The 16,062-nt window shown below is 41.1% G+C and overlaps 2 protein-coding genes across 2 annotated transcripts in view; one reads left to right on the top strand and one right to left on the bottom strand.

The window, feature by feature from the left end:
* Window positions 1-16,062, top strand: part of SYN3 (synapsin III) — a 204,527-nt gene that overhangs the window by 88,819 nt on the left and 99,646 nt on the right. The gene's annotated exons all lie outside the window — the stretch shown is intronic.
* The window catches only part of TIMP3 (TIMP metallopeptidase inhibitor 3), a 50,791-nt gene that overhangs the window by 22,486 nt on the left and 12,243 nt on the right, over window positions 1-16,062 (bottom strand). Inside the window, exon 2 of the mRNA XM_026852763.1 lies at window positions 15,779-16,002. Within this exon, the coding sequence (XP_026708564.1) occupies window positions 15,779-15,902 (124 nt within the window). The 5' untranslated portion in view covers window positions 15,903-16,002. The remainder of the gene's footprint in view (window positions 1-15,778; window positions 16,003-16,062) is intronic.

Here is a 16,062-nt window from a genome sequence, read left to right as displayed (position 1 = left end):
GGGGGGGGAGGAGAAGTAAAATTCATGAGTTGAGATAAAGGCAGTTTAAAAGGACAGAAAAGGAAGGGGGGGGGAAATAAAAGAATTAGAGTATACAGAACAAGTGATGCACAATGCAGTTGCTCACCATCCACTGACCAATGCCCAGCCAGTTTGCAAGCAACAACCCACAGCCAGCTTTTCCTCTCGTTTATATACTGAGCATGACATCATATGGCATGGAATATCCCTTTGGCCAGTTTGGGTCAGCCGTCCTGGCTGTGTTTCCTCCCAGATTCTTGCACACCCCAGCCTACTTGCTGGTGGGATGGTGTGAGAAGCTGAAAAGTCCTTGACTTAGTGGAAACACTCTTAGCCACAACTAAAATATCAGTGTGTTATCAACATGCTCATCCTAAATCCAAAAGACAGCACTAGGAAGAAAATTAACTTTATCCCAGCCAAAACTAGGACATGAAAAGACCTGGAAGTCTAAGAACATCTATAAGCCACAACTCTCTTCTTGAGAATCAGAAATACCGCACACTGTACATCCTCTGGCTCTGAAGACAGAGGATTCTCCCTGTGCAATGACACAGAGTGCTGACAACAGAAAGGGAAAGCAGACACAGGCCAGTTACCTTTGTTCTTCAGTTTTCTCAGAAACTCCCTGACTGTCCTATTGACAGACTGGCTAAAGTTGTTCCACAGAAACTGCAGTGGAGAGAGAAATAGTATAACCAACTCGTTATTACCCAAACTACCTTCAAGCTTTTCATCAAAATTTCATGTTCATGAACAGCCCAATAGGCCATAATCAGAACAGATTTCCAGAAGTTGTGTGTCATTACTTGGATACTCATATGTACCCTGGTGCTCCCAATGAAATATTAATGAGATATGACTCTTAGCTATACTTCTATAAGCACAAAGAACACACTGAAACGTTAGTAAGTGCCTATCACCAATTTTTTACTTTTTTGCACAGCAGATATTTATACAAATCCAATATTAACCCATATTGATTTACTCCTAGTCAGTATTGCTAATTAGTCGGGTTTATATGGAAATTCAAGTCTGATCATATGAATCTGATGGAGATTTACTTAAAGCGCACCTATCAGTCAGCTCACCTATGCTACGAGAGTTTGAGAGCTCTGTAAAGTACTCTTACCAAAAACTTTCATAAATTGCAATTTGGGGGAGGTAAGCCTGCATTCTGGTATCACTTCTTAGTTGTCCTTGTAACTTATTAGAAAAAAACAAAAGTTCACACAATATAGTTGTATAGTCATTTCACAGCTGCCCTGGCACACTGATTGCTATTTCTGAATGTTCTAAGACCCATTAACCGTTTGGGAGGCAGAAGTTCTCTGGACACTGCACTGCTAAATGCTTACAGATAAGGGTAATCATTTCCAGGGTATACACTGAACCTGACTGCTTCCTGACTGTCTAGGTCTCCTGAGACATTGCTGTAACAGGGCTATTTTGACAAAGTAATGAACCATGCTCCCAAAAGCCAGTTTTTCAGGACTCCAGTTAAGTTTGCACCTGGAACACAGGTGTAAGCATGTTTAAACATTGACAGGGAGGGAACTATTAGAAACACAAGGGAAATACCTCCTCCCAGTCCACTGGTAGCAGCACAATCACAAACTTGTTTGTTCATTAATGCAGCAAACCCAAAGAGAGTTGTCAAGGACTGCAGCAAGCAAAAGATTTTGAGTTTTAAAGGGTATTCTCAGCATTCAGAAAGAGCTAACTGTAAATCCCAGAGGACTAATGAATAGGAATCTCTCCCAGCTTGAGAGGTAAGACATAACCTGATCAAGATCAGCACTTCCAGAAGGGGAGGCTGTTACTGTTAAACCATCAGGGATAGGACTGGTAGAAACATTTCCAGAAATTATTTTTCCTGTCAGGAAACATGGTTTTACTTAAAAGTCACAAATTTCTAAGGAAAAGTATCAACTTCAGCAAAATTGTTTTTCATTCTTCATCCTGAATCAGCATTTCGCTTCAACAGTAATTGAAGTCTAAATGTTGATGTGAAATGACACCTTCATTCAAAATGGCCATTTTTAACTAACCCATCAAAACATCAGACTCAGATGCATCAGAATCACTTTTTCCAGAAAATTCCATGCTGACGACTCTGATATTTTTATTTTCTCCTCACATTTCAGACTGAATAAATTTCCACCTTTTCAAAATTCTCTATGGAACAGAAATTCTGACCCTCTCCAGGAAGTTTCTAGAATCCTCTTTCACTGTATAAATCAGAGGCAACAACAACAAGCTCTAATGACACAAGCAAGAATAAACTCCATTTTTCCCCTCATTTTTCAGAAGCAGCAAGTAAATTTAGATGAATTAAAGCTGCAGGTGCTGAAAACTGGCATAATTTTTAAAAAAAGTAAGCCATTATCCCCTACGATCTCAAAGAGTATGTAAACTAAAATACGCATTCAACATCAGAGACCAGTCACTGCCAATAAAAGTCTGTCAACACTGCAAACTGTAAATGAACATAGAAACACTAGAGCTGTCTTTAAAAAGTGACTTAGGATACCACAAACACACTACTTTAACTTGTTCCTCAAGTAAAACATTGGCCAGAGTGCTTGTACTTTGAGACTGCAGGCACGTCAGCAAGTCAACTCTGTGACAAATGCCTTCCTACTCTCTTTTTCCTTTCTATCTGTTTCCAGCATTTTGAAGCAAGTAGTGTTTGACTGCAGACGACTTTCTTCAACTGCCTGTTGAACCCAATGGGAATCCTTCCACTGATTTTAGCTGGAGCAGGATCAGGCCCTAAATAAGTAGTGGTGGAATCCCTATACTTATGAACTGAACAGCTGTCTCTGCCTTTCCAAAGGAAAAAAGGGAAAGTCATTCCTGCAGCTGTTTTCCCCTAAGTGCCTTCACTCCAAACTGTAACAGGACTGAAGGGGGAAAGTTGGAATTTTAATAACCCATTAAAAAGGAGTATGGGACATTGCGTAGCAGCTCTTTCAGTTCTACTAAAGCAGGGTCACTGCTGCCAGGCTCAGCCAGCCATGAGGGCACGGAAAAAGTAATCTTGTTTTCACATCTCATTCACAGAATGGAGAACGAGGGGTGGGGTGAGGGGGGGAAGGAGGAATCAGCTTTTGGGATAATAAGCACCATGAACACAGCTGCATTGTCATTAGAAGTTCAAGAAGTCTTCAGGGTCATCACTGAACTGGAAGATGTACACACACGAGGCACACGTCTAAGCCTGGATTTTTAGTAGCCTTACTGGGCTCGGAAGACAGAAGCACAAAGGTACTTCCTCTGAATAGAAGTTGTTCATACCCTTGGAACTGCCTAATTTCACACTTAATATACCAATGGAGACTAGCTACACGTCTTCTTTCCCCCCCAAAAAAAATCAGAGGTGTGGCTTACCATTGTATAGCTTTATGTTCTTTTATAATATTTTGTGGAATAAGTGAAACCCCAGTCAACAAAACCAGGCTATTGGTGCACACTGTTTCCTGCCACAAGTAAGGAAGCTGATGAGGTGCAAGTGTGTATTAGCAAATCCAGAAATGAGCATGTATGAATAATAATGAAAGATAAAAGCTCTAAAATGACAAGAACTGCTATTAATAAGGTTTGGAGCAGTGCTAGCCTCATAGAGTCAGAAGTTGGCTTAAAAACAAAACCAACAAATTATTCAACTATGCAAAACAGCCACAGATTATGTTCTCATTGACAGTTTGCAGTAACATTTTTCAGTAAGGGATTTTAGTAAAAACTAAGACAAGTAAGGATTCCCCCTGCCACCTTCCAAACAGGGCAGGGAAGAAATACAACCTTGAATAGTTGAAACATTACTGCTTATACAGAAAGTAGAGTGGTGTTGCCTAGTCCTGTCAGCTGTAGCTTGGCTGCCAATACATTCTAAAATCAAAATGGGACTGAAACCACAATCATCATAGTGAAATCTCACCAAAATATAGTTTTCCTTTTCTGAGTAAAAGGAACACACATCCTGCTTGCTCTTAAGTTGACAGGCAATAATGTAGCTAGCTCATGAGTGTATAGGTCTATTCAGTTCTCAATCTTTGCCAAGGGAAATTACTCTGAGAATGTGGAAACAAGATTTGTTTTTAAATTGTAACCATTATAGCTCTGTTGACTCCCATGTACACTGGTTGTCCACAATACCGAATTTCAGTATGTTTATGACAATACAGCTGTTCCAGCAACTCTAGTGAAGATGTTCTCATCTTCAGGAATGAGGAAAAAATAAAGATATATAGTCCCAAATTCAGTGGGAAAACAACACCTATCAGCATTTTGGTTGTAATTGCCCATGTTAAGATGGCTGCTGCAAGCTCTGATGGATTTCACCAGAGAATGAATTCCAAGTGGGCTAAGCAGCTCTTCTTAGAAAACTACTTTGAATTATTTGTCTCACATTCAGGATTCTAAGTAACTTCTGGAACAAAAACTGCCTTTTACATATTTTTCTATGGTGTAACTTGGTGGTGCTGCCTCAAAGCACCATCGCAATAATATTTCAATAATAACTGTGGTCGATCTTTCTTTGTTGGCCCACATATATATTAAAGAATATATGCCAGAAGGAACTCTGCCATGTGCTCACTTTATAATAGCTTGGTGAAAAAATATAGAGCCTGCACAAAAAATGTGAACTTCCAGGTGTGCCAAGACAACAGTCACCCTAGGATCCCATTCTGTCTACCCTCCTGTCCTTCTGTTAAAAAGGCAGCCTGGTCAGGATGCATGTAGGCAATGTTGTCAAATTCAGAAGAGGGGAGCTTTGAACGGCACAAAGGACAAGGTTTACATCAATGGCCCAAGCTGTCATACTGCATAAACAACAAACAGGAAAACAGTTTCTGAGACAGGAGGGAAAGAACGAACCAGTGCCTTCCTTTACCCTACCTCTTCCAACAGCCATTAGTACTAGAGGAAATCAGTATGAGAGAATGGCATACAGAAAAAAAAAAAAAAAAAAAAAAAAAAAAAAAAAAATCAAACTAAACATGAGATCTTGCACTGACAGGAAGGTACCTACCAGCTTGAAAAATTCCTGGTACTTGTGAAAGTCTTGTTTCCCATCCAGCCAAATACACAGGTGCTGTCTGATTCTTTCAAGCTACACTGTTTCTTCAACCAATTTAAACATGACACTGTAATGAACGCCAGCAAAGACCTGCTCCCCACCTTGCTTCCTGTTTTTTCAAAAGTGTGAGTCTGTTGGAAAGTACAAGTCTCCTCGGGATCAAGCTGGCAGTGCTACTCCAGCAGGCTCCTGCTAAATCACACAACACAAAGGGATGTAGGCTCTGTAACGCAAGGATATATTAATCCTAGCTTTATAGTCCCATAATTATTTGTCATCAGGAGAATTCTCAGACAAAATATGAGTAAATACATTATTCCTGTCCTGTTGGCCTCCCAGTCAAACAGAAAAAGAGCAAACCAGAATACATTGGGAAACTCAAGAGATAGCTGCAATTTAGAATGCATGTGGGGGGTAATTAGACATGCATACTGGTAACAAAAATAGATTCCATAGTTAAAAATAACAAATGCCTTTAAAGAATTTTGGAAGCAACTTAAAACTGCAGGGTTTAAGTCAATCTCAAACTACGAGAAATTAGGATGACAGGCACAGAAGGGGGCTATGCAAAAGCCAGGCTATGCCACATTAGGCTTCTGGGAGGTGTATTTTATCAGCATCAGAACTCCAGCCTAGCTGGATGATGCATATGACTCACTATCACAGGTTCTGCTGCAGGGTGCTTGTTCCAAAGTAAAGCTGTTAAAGGGAACATGCTGATAAGGGTCACTGGCTGTTTGCCAACTGTTCTAGTTGAGCTTTCCTCTGATTGGGTAATGCTCCATTAAAACCTTCCTGTGATAATTCGGGGTCTCTAAAAGTGCCACCTAGGAGTTCTATCTGATATTGCAGAATCCTCTTTCTCTGCTTCTTTATAAAGCCACAAACTGTTACACAGTGGGGGAAAAGCAGGACAGCTGCTTAATGCTATTGAAGATATACTGTGTGCAGAGAAGGTGGAAACAGACATTTAAGTCTCTTTTTTATCATGATCCTCTAAGGAAATAACCAAATAAATCCTTAATCCCCCACACCCTTGGAAAAAAAAAAAAAAAAAAAAAAAAAAAAAAAAAAAAAAAAAAAAAAAAAAAGGGACAGGTGCTGCTCTTTGTATTTAGAGAAGTAAAACAAAGGATTTCAGAACTCATCCTGCCCTTACCAACAGTACAATTCTTCGCAATAGTGCTGCTCTTGTCTTCCCACGCTTCTCTGGGTTTGATTTTTGCCCTGTGGGATGCTAAGGGAGGACCCTGTATTTTGTGGTTATTGCAGTACTGTACATGATGGCTACTTAAGTGCCCCAGGGGTCACTTTGCTGTTTTATTTCCTTTTGGACTGATCCTCTTCACTAATTCATTTAAAGTATTCATTATTGCAAGTGCTATACTTTTTCATGTAGTGTCATCCCTCAACTAGCATCTCCTGTTCCTTCCTAAATCTCTTTTCCCCACTCTCCCTTCTCCCAAATACCAGAAATTTTTCATCTTTTAGCTCTATGCCATATGTAGTATATTATTTATTTGAGGAAATTGTTTACTTTAAAACAGACCCCAGAGGTGAGTATGATAAACAGGGAGACTGTTTCACTCTTAAAGGACTCCCTCCATTTTCCCAGGGAAATGTAAAACAGGGGACCCAGCAACCTCACACTTTACAAGTTAAAGCAGAGCACCCAGCAATCATGCACCTCACAAGACCTGGTCTAATGGCTGTTTTGATACTGTCATTTCAATCCCATTTAATGTACAATGTGCATTTCTCTAGACCTATGAAAGTCAGGATATTTATAGCTGTGTCAGAAGAGGCAGGAAGTAGGAAACTGGCGTGGGTGTTCAGAAAGTGTATAAAGGGCTTGGAACAGTGGGGCCAGACTGGAACTCCTTCCCCCAAAAGAATACAGAGCTGAAGGAGAAGTGTCTGAGGAACAGCTGGTCTTCTACAGATATCCTCTGGCTCTCTCTTCTACCTGTTGCCTTTCCAACATCAGCCATTTCCTGTCTTTCAAAGTCAAGTGGAAGTTTTCCATTCTGTGGTTTTTCCTGTCTTGGTACAAGCAAGCACATTTTTTCCCTTATATTTTAACTGTTTGGAGACCAACACCAAAACCTGCTCACTAGGTGGAGACCTTCCTATTTACAGCTGATTCAAGAAATTTGAGAGAGCTGATTAAACATCAGAGGAGCAAGATCTTTGCTTGTTCACGTATTCACTTGAGCCTGAGACACTGAACTTGTCTGAGCAAATGCTACAATATTATTCTATAGAAAATTAACAGGCTAACATAATGCCAGCAGGCCTCTGCAGGCTGCACTGCAGTAACATCTAATATTTAAGAAAACATGGAGAAAAGGAAACAGATGTTTAACTCCCCATACTGTAATTACAATACAGCATGAGGGAGTTAAAATTCATGTCCTTCAGTCCAGGCCAGCAGAAGCTTGGGTCACTTTGAAAATGGCCCTGTAGAACAGAAGTACTCCTGTTATTGTGGGATTTATTTTTTTGAATAAACCACCAGGGAGCAAGAAGTAATAATGGGTTACCTTCATGATGTTGCATCTGGTGTAGCCATGACTATCTGTGCAATCATTGTGCAAATCTGGTGCAATTTATATCTGTCTGCTTTGCAGATCACTTTGTAGTGATCATGAAGGTGGAAACCTGGGCCTTTCCATATCAAAGTCAAGGAATTATGAAGGAAAAAGTCTATGGTGTCTCGTTTTCATCCTTGAGCCCTTTCACAGACCTTTCTTTATCTCCCCGATAAACTAGTTCTAAACTCTTTAAGAACCAGAAGGAATACAATGCTCTGACACTTTAACAACAGATGGATAACTAAGGAAGATTATGGATTTTTTTATTAGTGTATTTTTGTCCAGAATCAGTAACAAATATGTATTGGTTCTGCTGTTTGCACACTCTCCTTTTATCTCCTGACTGCAGTGGGTCAGGTTACTACATCATGTATATCAAAAGTACCTTTAGACAACATGTTACATCTGACTTAATTTGTGTCTCCTGCTGCACAAGATACATAATTTTCCAGCTAGGCTGTATTTTTCTTACAACTGACCTGGCGAAAATAAAAGGAGCCCAAGCCCTACACACACATATCCATGCAACTTGCACTTTTTGAAGGACTATTTGAAAGAACTTTGCATTCATCTAAATGGAGGAAGGCAACAGCTTGGCTAGAGTCCATATAGAGTAAAGTGCATGTGCTCAGTCCATTGTCAGTCCACCCAGCCAGGTTTTTTCAAAGCCTAAGTCTTGATTGCCAGTCAGAAATAAACATGCTACAGGCTGTTAGAGATCAATCAGTAGAGCACTAGATTCTTTTATGTGGGTTCTCCTATTTATGTGTTCCCTGAAGTCACAGTACTCATTCACTCTCCTGGATGGATTAGATCCACCTTGGACATGCCCTGCAGTCTCAGCCTATCATGTGTTGCAGCTAATGATTCTTCTTAGCTTGATCAGCCTGTATTTAGTCCTTCATCAATGCTTCCATGCAGCTTCTCTCCCTTCTCCAATAATCCTTCTCTCCTCCTTATATTCAGAGGCTAGTCTTTGAAGGGCCTTTGACACTCCTACAGCTCCTAAATTCCCTCTCCCATTACAAGTTTCCTGTTGAGCTTATTGCTGTGATCATCCTCATCCTCCACCTGTAATAGACAGAATTTTTCAGAGCTGAGCCCACTGACACAGACCACTAGTTCCCCACTAGCACAACCCAAGACCTTATCCCTGAGCTGACAATAGCCCCCCTGGCATTTTCCCCAAGCGCTGCTCTCTGCTGATTCCTGGCATATTTTATTTCCAGAAGGGCTCCCCAATCACCTTCTTTCTTCCTAAAATAAGATACTTGATGAAGTTTGATGTTATTTTTTGCATATGGGTGCCTCTGCTATTTAACTTGAGTTTTATTGTCTGGATACAGTTTCTAAGGGCTGAAATTGCCCTTCAGAAAGATATTATATAAACACTAGCAGGAATTTGGACTATTCATAGTCAACATTTATTTTTGCAGCACCCAACTCAAGACTTCTATCTTGTTTCCAAAAGACTCCCAGAATCTTTTCTAGCTGGCAGCAATATTGAATAAATAAAATAATCAGGGTTGTGTAAAACTACTTGCATTTTTGTGTTACTAGACACTCAGTTAATCACTAAATCTTCACTCACTGAAGGGAACTACTTCACATTACAGTAGAAGGTTAACTTTTTAACAATCATTTTAAACTTTCTAGTGTTTGTAACATTCCTCTTAGAAACCTGAAACTGTTAAGTCAACTCTTACACAAGATGGTGAAATACTTCTGAGACTAGTGGCACTGCACCTGCTTTACACAAGTTAGGAGGCTGGGGCAGTATTTCCTTTCCATATTGATAACTGGGCCAAATTTTAGATCTAGTGTAAGAGGGTATAAATCCATTTAACCCACCTTTGTCTCATTTACCTCAGGCCCAGCACCAGCCTAGTACAAATAACATTGGTAGCAGTCACCAGTGGGCAGATCACTGGTAATTTTGGCATCTTCTTTCAGTATCTGCTCTAGAGGAAGAGCTCTGGTTTTAATAAAGCCCCAGCAGTGTGTCTCCCTCCTCTGTGCCCCAAGTACTCAGACACAGAGGGTTACAAAAGGCTGACCTTCAGCTCTGCTATTTGCAACAAGCGTTCAGTGCCACAAAGCTGAACAAGAGTTAAGACAGTCTTCCAAAATTTCCAAATGTAGTCAGCTGCTCTGATCAACCTTGTCTTAGAGAAGTCTGTGTAAGGGGTATTTAGCTTAGAGAGAAGTAACAGTCCAATAAAGTTACACCAGTAAAGTTTCAAGGGTCACATGTGGAGGTTCTTCAGAGGTTTAGTTGAGCTACAGTAGGCCTTTAAGTTTAATCAGCTCTGCATTTGCTTAACTAATTAGTGCTTGAAGGCACAATTTTCCTATCTTTTACACTATCATTTCACCAGTACCATTCAAGTTGCTTCCAATTTATAACATGTGAAAGACAGAATCATACCCTGAAAGTCTAGAGCAATAAGCAGTGCATCAGAGCAAAAGCCTCTTCATCTTGACTGAAAAAAAAAAAAAAATTAATCTCATAATTAAAGAAAACTCAACCACATGCACTGCAGACATTATTTGGACTTAAATTAGTCCCTCAGGTTCATCTGGTTCAGAGTTGTCAAGCACAGCATGCCTGGTCTTGCCTGCTAACTCAAACCAAGTGATCCTCTCAGGTTTGCTAGTTCTTAGGAACTTCCAGAGAGCATCCAGTGGAAGTTTCATTTATTGACCTGCTGTGCAGACCTTTCTTCACTGATGTGTGCTTCGTTGGGCTACATAAGAGCAACACATGGTATTGGAGCTGTGAGGAAAAATAAATATGACCCCAGACAACACTGTTACATTTAAAAACTAAGTTTTCATCTCAGTAGCTTTAACAGCCAGTTAAGGCCAAGGTGACTCACTGAGTGCTCCTACTAAAGACTCCTGGCCTTGCCCACCATGACTCTCAGTGAGATTATGCATGAGTAGAGTTCCACTTCATCAGTCACCAATCCAGCATCTACAAGACTCTGAAAGGGCAGGACTAACTGTATTCAGTGTCTTAGAAAATGTGAAGTCCACTGATGAAGCTGAGAACAAATGTGTCACCTTGTGCCACTTCTCTTATGGTCAAACAGTGAAACCTGCTCATGCTGAAAGACAGACGTGAGCAAAGCAGGCCCTTTCCAACCACAGACGAAAGCTTTTGCTAAACTACAAAATGCTAGTACTGCATATGGCTGTACATAACTATGTTCCCACCAGCCCACTTCTTCCCAGGAAGATTAGAGGAGCAGTTGACAGGTGGAGAGTTCTCAAGAACAGGTAAGAAATCAGTGAAAATAACAATTAAACAAATGTCTACATAAAGCAAGAAGCTCTAAGGCTCAAGGTTAGAACATCTATCTCTGCTGCCTCAAAGGTCTTGCTGGAGTACTCCTGCAGGAAATCTGGAGTAAGCATATGCAAAAGTAACAAGATACCAGTTCTGCACTGCATCTTCCAAACAGTAATTTCCACATTATTCTTTTTAATATGTACATTTGGAGAAGTGACAAACTCCAGATCCTACAAGGTGATCTCTGTATTCTGCTATGGACTTTAACTTCAAATCATCAACAAAACATCAAACAAGCCACTTCTATTTTCACTTCTATTAAATAGGACAATTCATTTTAAAATGACCATCCTTCTGTCAGAAGATATGACCAGGCACAAGGAACACCCTCTTTCACCAGTTTTTACCATGAACATTGGATTTCCATAAAAGATAAACAATCTCCTGAATTTCTTCTCATGTAAAATGGAATTAACAATACTTTTTTTTTTCTTTTTTTTTTTTTCCTTTTTTTTTTAAGCTTTACAGGATGCCTCGCAGATTTTCTGCTTCTATAATGCCTCAAAGGGAGTCCAGTCTAAAAATGAAACCATACCATTACTTCAACAAAAGTCTGATTTCAAAGTTGATACATTTTTGCAAGCATTATCATGACATGTAACGCAAAAAATGTTTTAAATTCTTCTCAAGTGAAAAGATTCATATAATAATTACTTGGAGCTGGGTTTTTTAACTTTTAAATTAGTTTAGTAGACCTTACTTATCTGCTTTAAAGGATAAGGCATCACATATGACCTCACTATGGAGTCTATTTTAAGGCAAAGAAAGCATGTTCAAAATCTCGTGTTTGATCAAGCTGTACTGCATCTCTTCTAGCTTATTAGTGAGAAGGTGAAATAATCAATTCAAGAAAACCAGTGAAAGAAACAAGGCAGGTTTTCAGTTAGAATCTGGGCCAAACAAATTCATGAGCTTCTTCCTTCTTTGATGTTTCTTGCTCTTCTCTTATCACATTCTCAGTTCAAATAGGCTAGCCACTGCAGGTGTTGTGAACACAGTGCTATAGGTATGGCAGGGTGGAGAAATGAATGGCTTCCTTAGCACCAAAGTAATCCAAGAGCTTATGGTCATCTCCCCAAAGCCTGATAACTCCAACTCATCGAGAGTGAGGTTATTTAGAACGGAGAGGGGCACTACCCACCAGCGTTCTTTATGAAACAGGTATTTCTTCCCCTAAAACAAACTATAGAAACTACAGAATGCTATTTTCAGCTCGTTTGAACTGGGGTAAGAGACAGCTAGTAGTGCCATAGCTCTTTTCTGAAGTATATGCAAGAGATGAAAGTGAGATAGGTGTGGAGTAGATGAAGTACTTTCTTTATCACTAGTAGACTTTTTTTTTTTTTTTTTTCCCTTCAGGGGAGGTGGGGCAGAGGGAGCCAGGCAGGAGGTGTTTTTCCTAACCTGTGAATGCAACATTCAGCAGCCAAGCTCAAAAGTTCCTGCTGCTCCTGCAAAAAAAAGTACAAACAAGCCTTTTTCATGTCAGCTATGTCCAGCTGGAAATGTCACAACTTTGTCACAATGGAACAAAGCATGCCTGGTGTCTGTTCTCTCAAAAGGTCTCTTAATTCAAACAAAACAAAAATATTCACATCTGGAAGGGGTCATAGGCAGGGGCTAGGATTGGAGGAAGCAAAGTTCACATGGCAAGTCATAGCAGTTGCTGTTTGTCTTGCTGTTTGTCTAATTATTGTATTGCCTGTTCTGGCACTTATCAATCCGGTTAAAGAAAGACAGACAAGAGTTAAACGGGCAATTTTATTATTGATTAACCTCAGAGGGCCAGATCAGACACATCTCTTCACTTTTGCTCCATTCATCATTGTGGGAACACTCAGGCTGAGTGAAAAGACCCCTTGTGGCCACTCTGGCAGTAGTTCCTCTTCCCACCCCCACCCCCTTCCTTTTCATAATAAAGAAAAAAAAAAAATATCGTTGTGTACAGACTCCAAGCTTCCTTTAGAAGACCACAACCTTCGCTTTCAAAGGATGTACATATTGAAATCCTGCCCTTTCCAGTGGGCATCTCACCATCTGTTTCTGTAAAGATTAAAACCTTCTAATGACTGCGGAGCTGGGAGGCTATATCAGAACTGAGCCACAGGAAGATCAAAAATTAAATGTCTAGTGAAAACAGATTAAAGGAGAGAAAAAATAAACGTGAGAGGACGACTTCACTGGCTAGGCATGAAAGACCAACAGTAAGAGTTTGCATTACACTCCTAAACTAGGTATTTTCTCCTTCAAAAATTCAGTGCTTCTGAAGAATAGCCTCTCCTAGGCTGCCACCTAGCTAGTTAATTTCTTAGATTGGTTTAGGAGCTATTTTCAAAAAGCTCTTTTGCTCTAGCCCTTACTGCATTGACTCCTCCCTTTTGAGATGATATGTTGTCAGGAGTTTCAAGAGCAATAAAAACTTGCTGCCAAGTCCCTTTCTTCCCCACAATGTATTTTATAACCCAGTGTGTAGTTTAGTCTGTCTAAACACTGCATTAGTACACTGCCATCAGTTTCCATGGAGATGATTAACTCCTCCAAAGCCAGAAAGCTTTAGTGTGCTTTTTGCCTTTTCAGCACATGAAGAACATGACAGCATTTACTAAAATCAGCTTTTAGAAACACCACATTTTCCAGACAGTTCTAGCAAATGTTCAACCCATCACACAGAGCTGCTATCTTAACCAAACTTGCATTTAAGTCATTACTAGAATGAGTTGCACTTTCCCCTTGTGCTTCTCCTCCTCTGCACTGCGTGATGTCTGAAGGCTTGACAGCTCCATTGACAGCAACTTTTTGGACTACCATGTTCCAGAGCAAAGCCAAGGCATGATATAATGAAGAGTCCAGAAGAGAGAAAGGAGAGCTGAAGAAGCCGACTTTGAAGTCAGCCAGAAATCAGAGTAGAAAACAGAAAAACTTTGTGCCCTAAAGTCTAGAAGCACTTTCACGTAACTTCATAGTTTACCCTACCCCTAGTCACTTACGCATCTAGTAAAAATACAGTCAGTGTGTCTTCATAACAAAAAAATTTTTAATACCATTTTAAGAGGTTGAATTAAACTGAAAACTGCCTTAATCTAGTATAACATGACTTAACTGGAGCAAGAAAGTAGACCTTCTCCCCAAATGCAGCTAATGAAGGCCACATGCTGTCACCAGCTTTAGTTGTAGAAAAACGGTTTCCCAGTCTCACTTTCACAGAAAGGACAATCTCCCTGGCAGTTGCCATTTAAGTGCCACACTTGTTAATCCAAACTATGAAAATGGCAACAGAACTTTGAATATTGCAGTTTCCTGGAAGAATTCCCCAGTATAAAACTATTTTATAAGTATTTTCCAGGCTACAGTCACTGAAGCAAACTGTAACCTTCCCAGCACTTTTAACATGTAATGTTTTTTTTTTTTTGCATTCAAGAGCAGATACACTATATAAACTAGACATGAATAACCAGACATAACTGCAGTTTCTGTAGAAGAGTTAAAGGCAAGAGATTTTTTTTTTTTTTTTGCCAGTAAGCTTAGCTTACTTGAAAGAGCCACTGGCAGGGTTCATAGAAAATGGGTGTGCTGCTGCAGCAAGAATTATTTTCTGTTTGACTTCCAGAGCAGTTGCCAGGATTTCTTTCCAGGCTCCACTTGGAGTCAGTACTGTGTGGGTACCAGCACTACAAAGTCCTTTTACATTGTGCTACTAAGACAATCTACAGAGGTGCAAGAAGATTTCACTCATGCAGTCCACTCACAACTGCTGAAGTGACAGCCTGTATTTACTCTTATGTGGACATGTGTCCAGTATTAACTCAAAGAACACCACTAATTGATTTCATATATTTTGTCACGGGATACTTACCAAGCAGCAACTGTATTTGTTTAATCACCCTTGGCTACAAACAAACCAAAGGACTTGAGACCAGAGTGTCCATTACCTCCTCCTCAGAGATTCTGGGTGCTCTAAAGTTAGTGTAGTAAAGGCCCCTAGGGATGCTAAAACCCATAGCGAAGAACATCACCCAGGATCCCGTAAAAGCATTTCAGCTTTCCAAAAAGCGTACACGTTCGCACACCTCCCACAGCTGCAAAGATCACAAGCACGTAGAAAGCGTGGAGGCACTTGTTACGTGCTTCTCCAGCCCTTCCTGAAGTTACTGGTGCAGCACGACAAGCCTCTGTGAGCTGCACTTTCCAACACCAACCATCACGGACAGTTTCCTGCCTTGAGAGAACTCATCCTAATCCTGCCTCCTATTATTTATCACCAGGTTGTGGAGGAAATTTTGGCTGCCCACAACCCCAACTGTGATTTTGTCTTGCTGTAAGAAACAAGTCACTCTTACTGATTTCTTTATAGTATTTCTTGGAGAGGCTGCCTGTTGTTGGACAGGGCCTGCTGCTGGAGCACACCTCACTCCTCACCACACCTCAGGAGGGCTGGGGGAGGGCGTCCACCACCACCCACCTCTCAGTAACTCAAGCGTTACAGTCATAACCTGTCTTGAAGGGCCAGGTCACCTCTCACAGGTTTAACTCACCCCACCTCTACTTTCACTGGGTGACTCGCAGGACAAAGGCTTACTTATAGTGACAGCCTGGCTGCTGCCCGCACCCCTTCGGGGTTCCGCAGGACTCTCTAGAGAGGCAGGCAGGTGCACGGCTCCCCCCCCGAAAGCACCTCACCCGGGGCAGCCGAGGGGCAAGGAGGCGCCGCCGGCCTGCGGCACTTACCGATGTCGGAGTTGCAGAAAGCGTCCTGCGGGTGGATGGGGACGCAAGTGCAAGCCTCCACCACCGAGTCCCGCAGGCTCCAGCTGCAGAGGAACATGACCAGAAAGCTCAGCCACGCCATCATGTTACCCCCGAGGTGCCTCCTCACTTCTACGGAGCAGAAGAACAGCCGCTATCGTGTTCGCCTGACTTTATCCTCACTTCCTAACAGCCGGCAGCGCCGCCTTCACGCACGGCACGGCACGGCACGGCACGGCACGGCACGGCACGGCAATTTCTATCAG

This window comes from Athene cunicularia (assembly GCF_003259725.1).
Source record: "Athene cunicularia isolate RWA chromosome 1 unlocalized genomic scaffold, athCun1 chr1_part1, whole genome shotgun sequence".
Classification (NCBI taxonomy): Eukaryota; Metazoa; Chordata; class Aves; order Strigiformes; family Strigidae; genus Athene; species Athene cunicularia.
The sequence above is the reverse complement of the archived record's forward strand: the minus strand, read 5'-3'. Positions and strand labels throughout refer to the sequence as shown.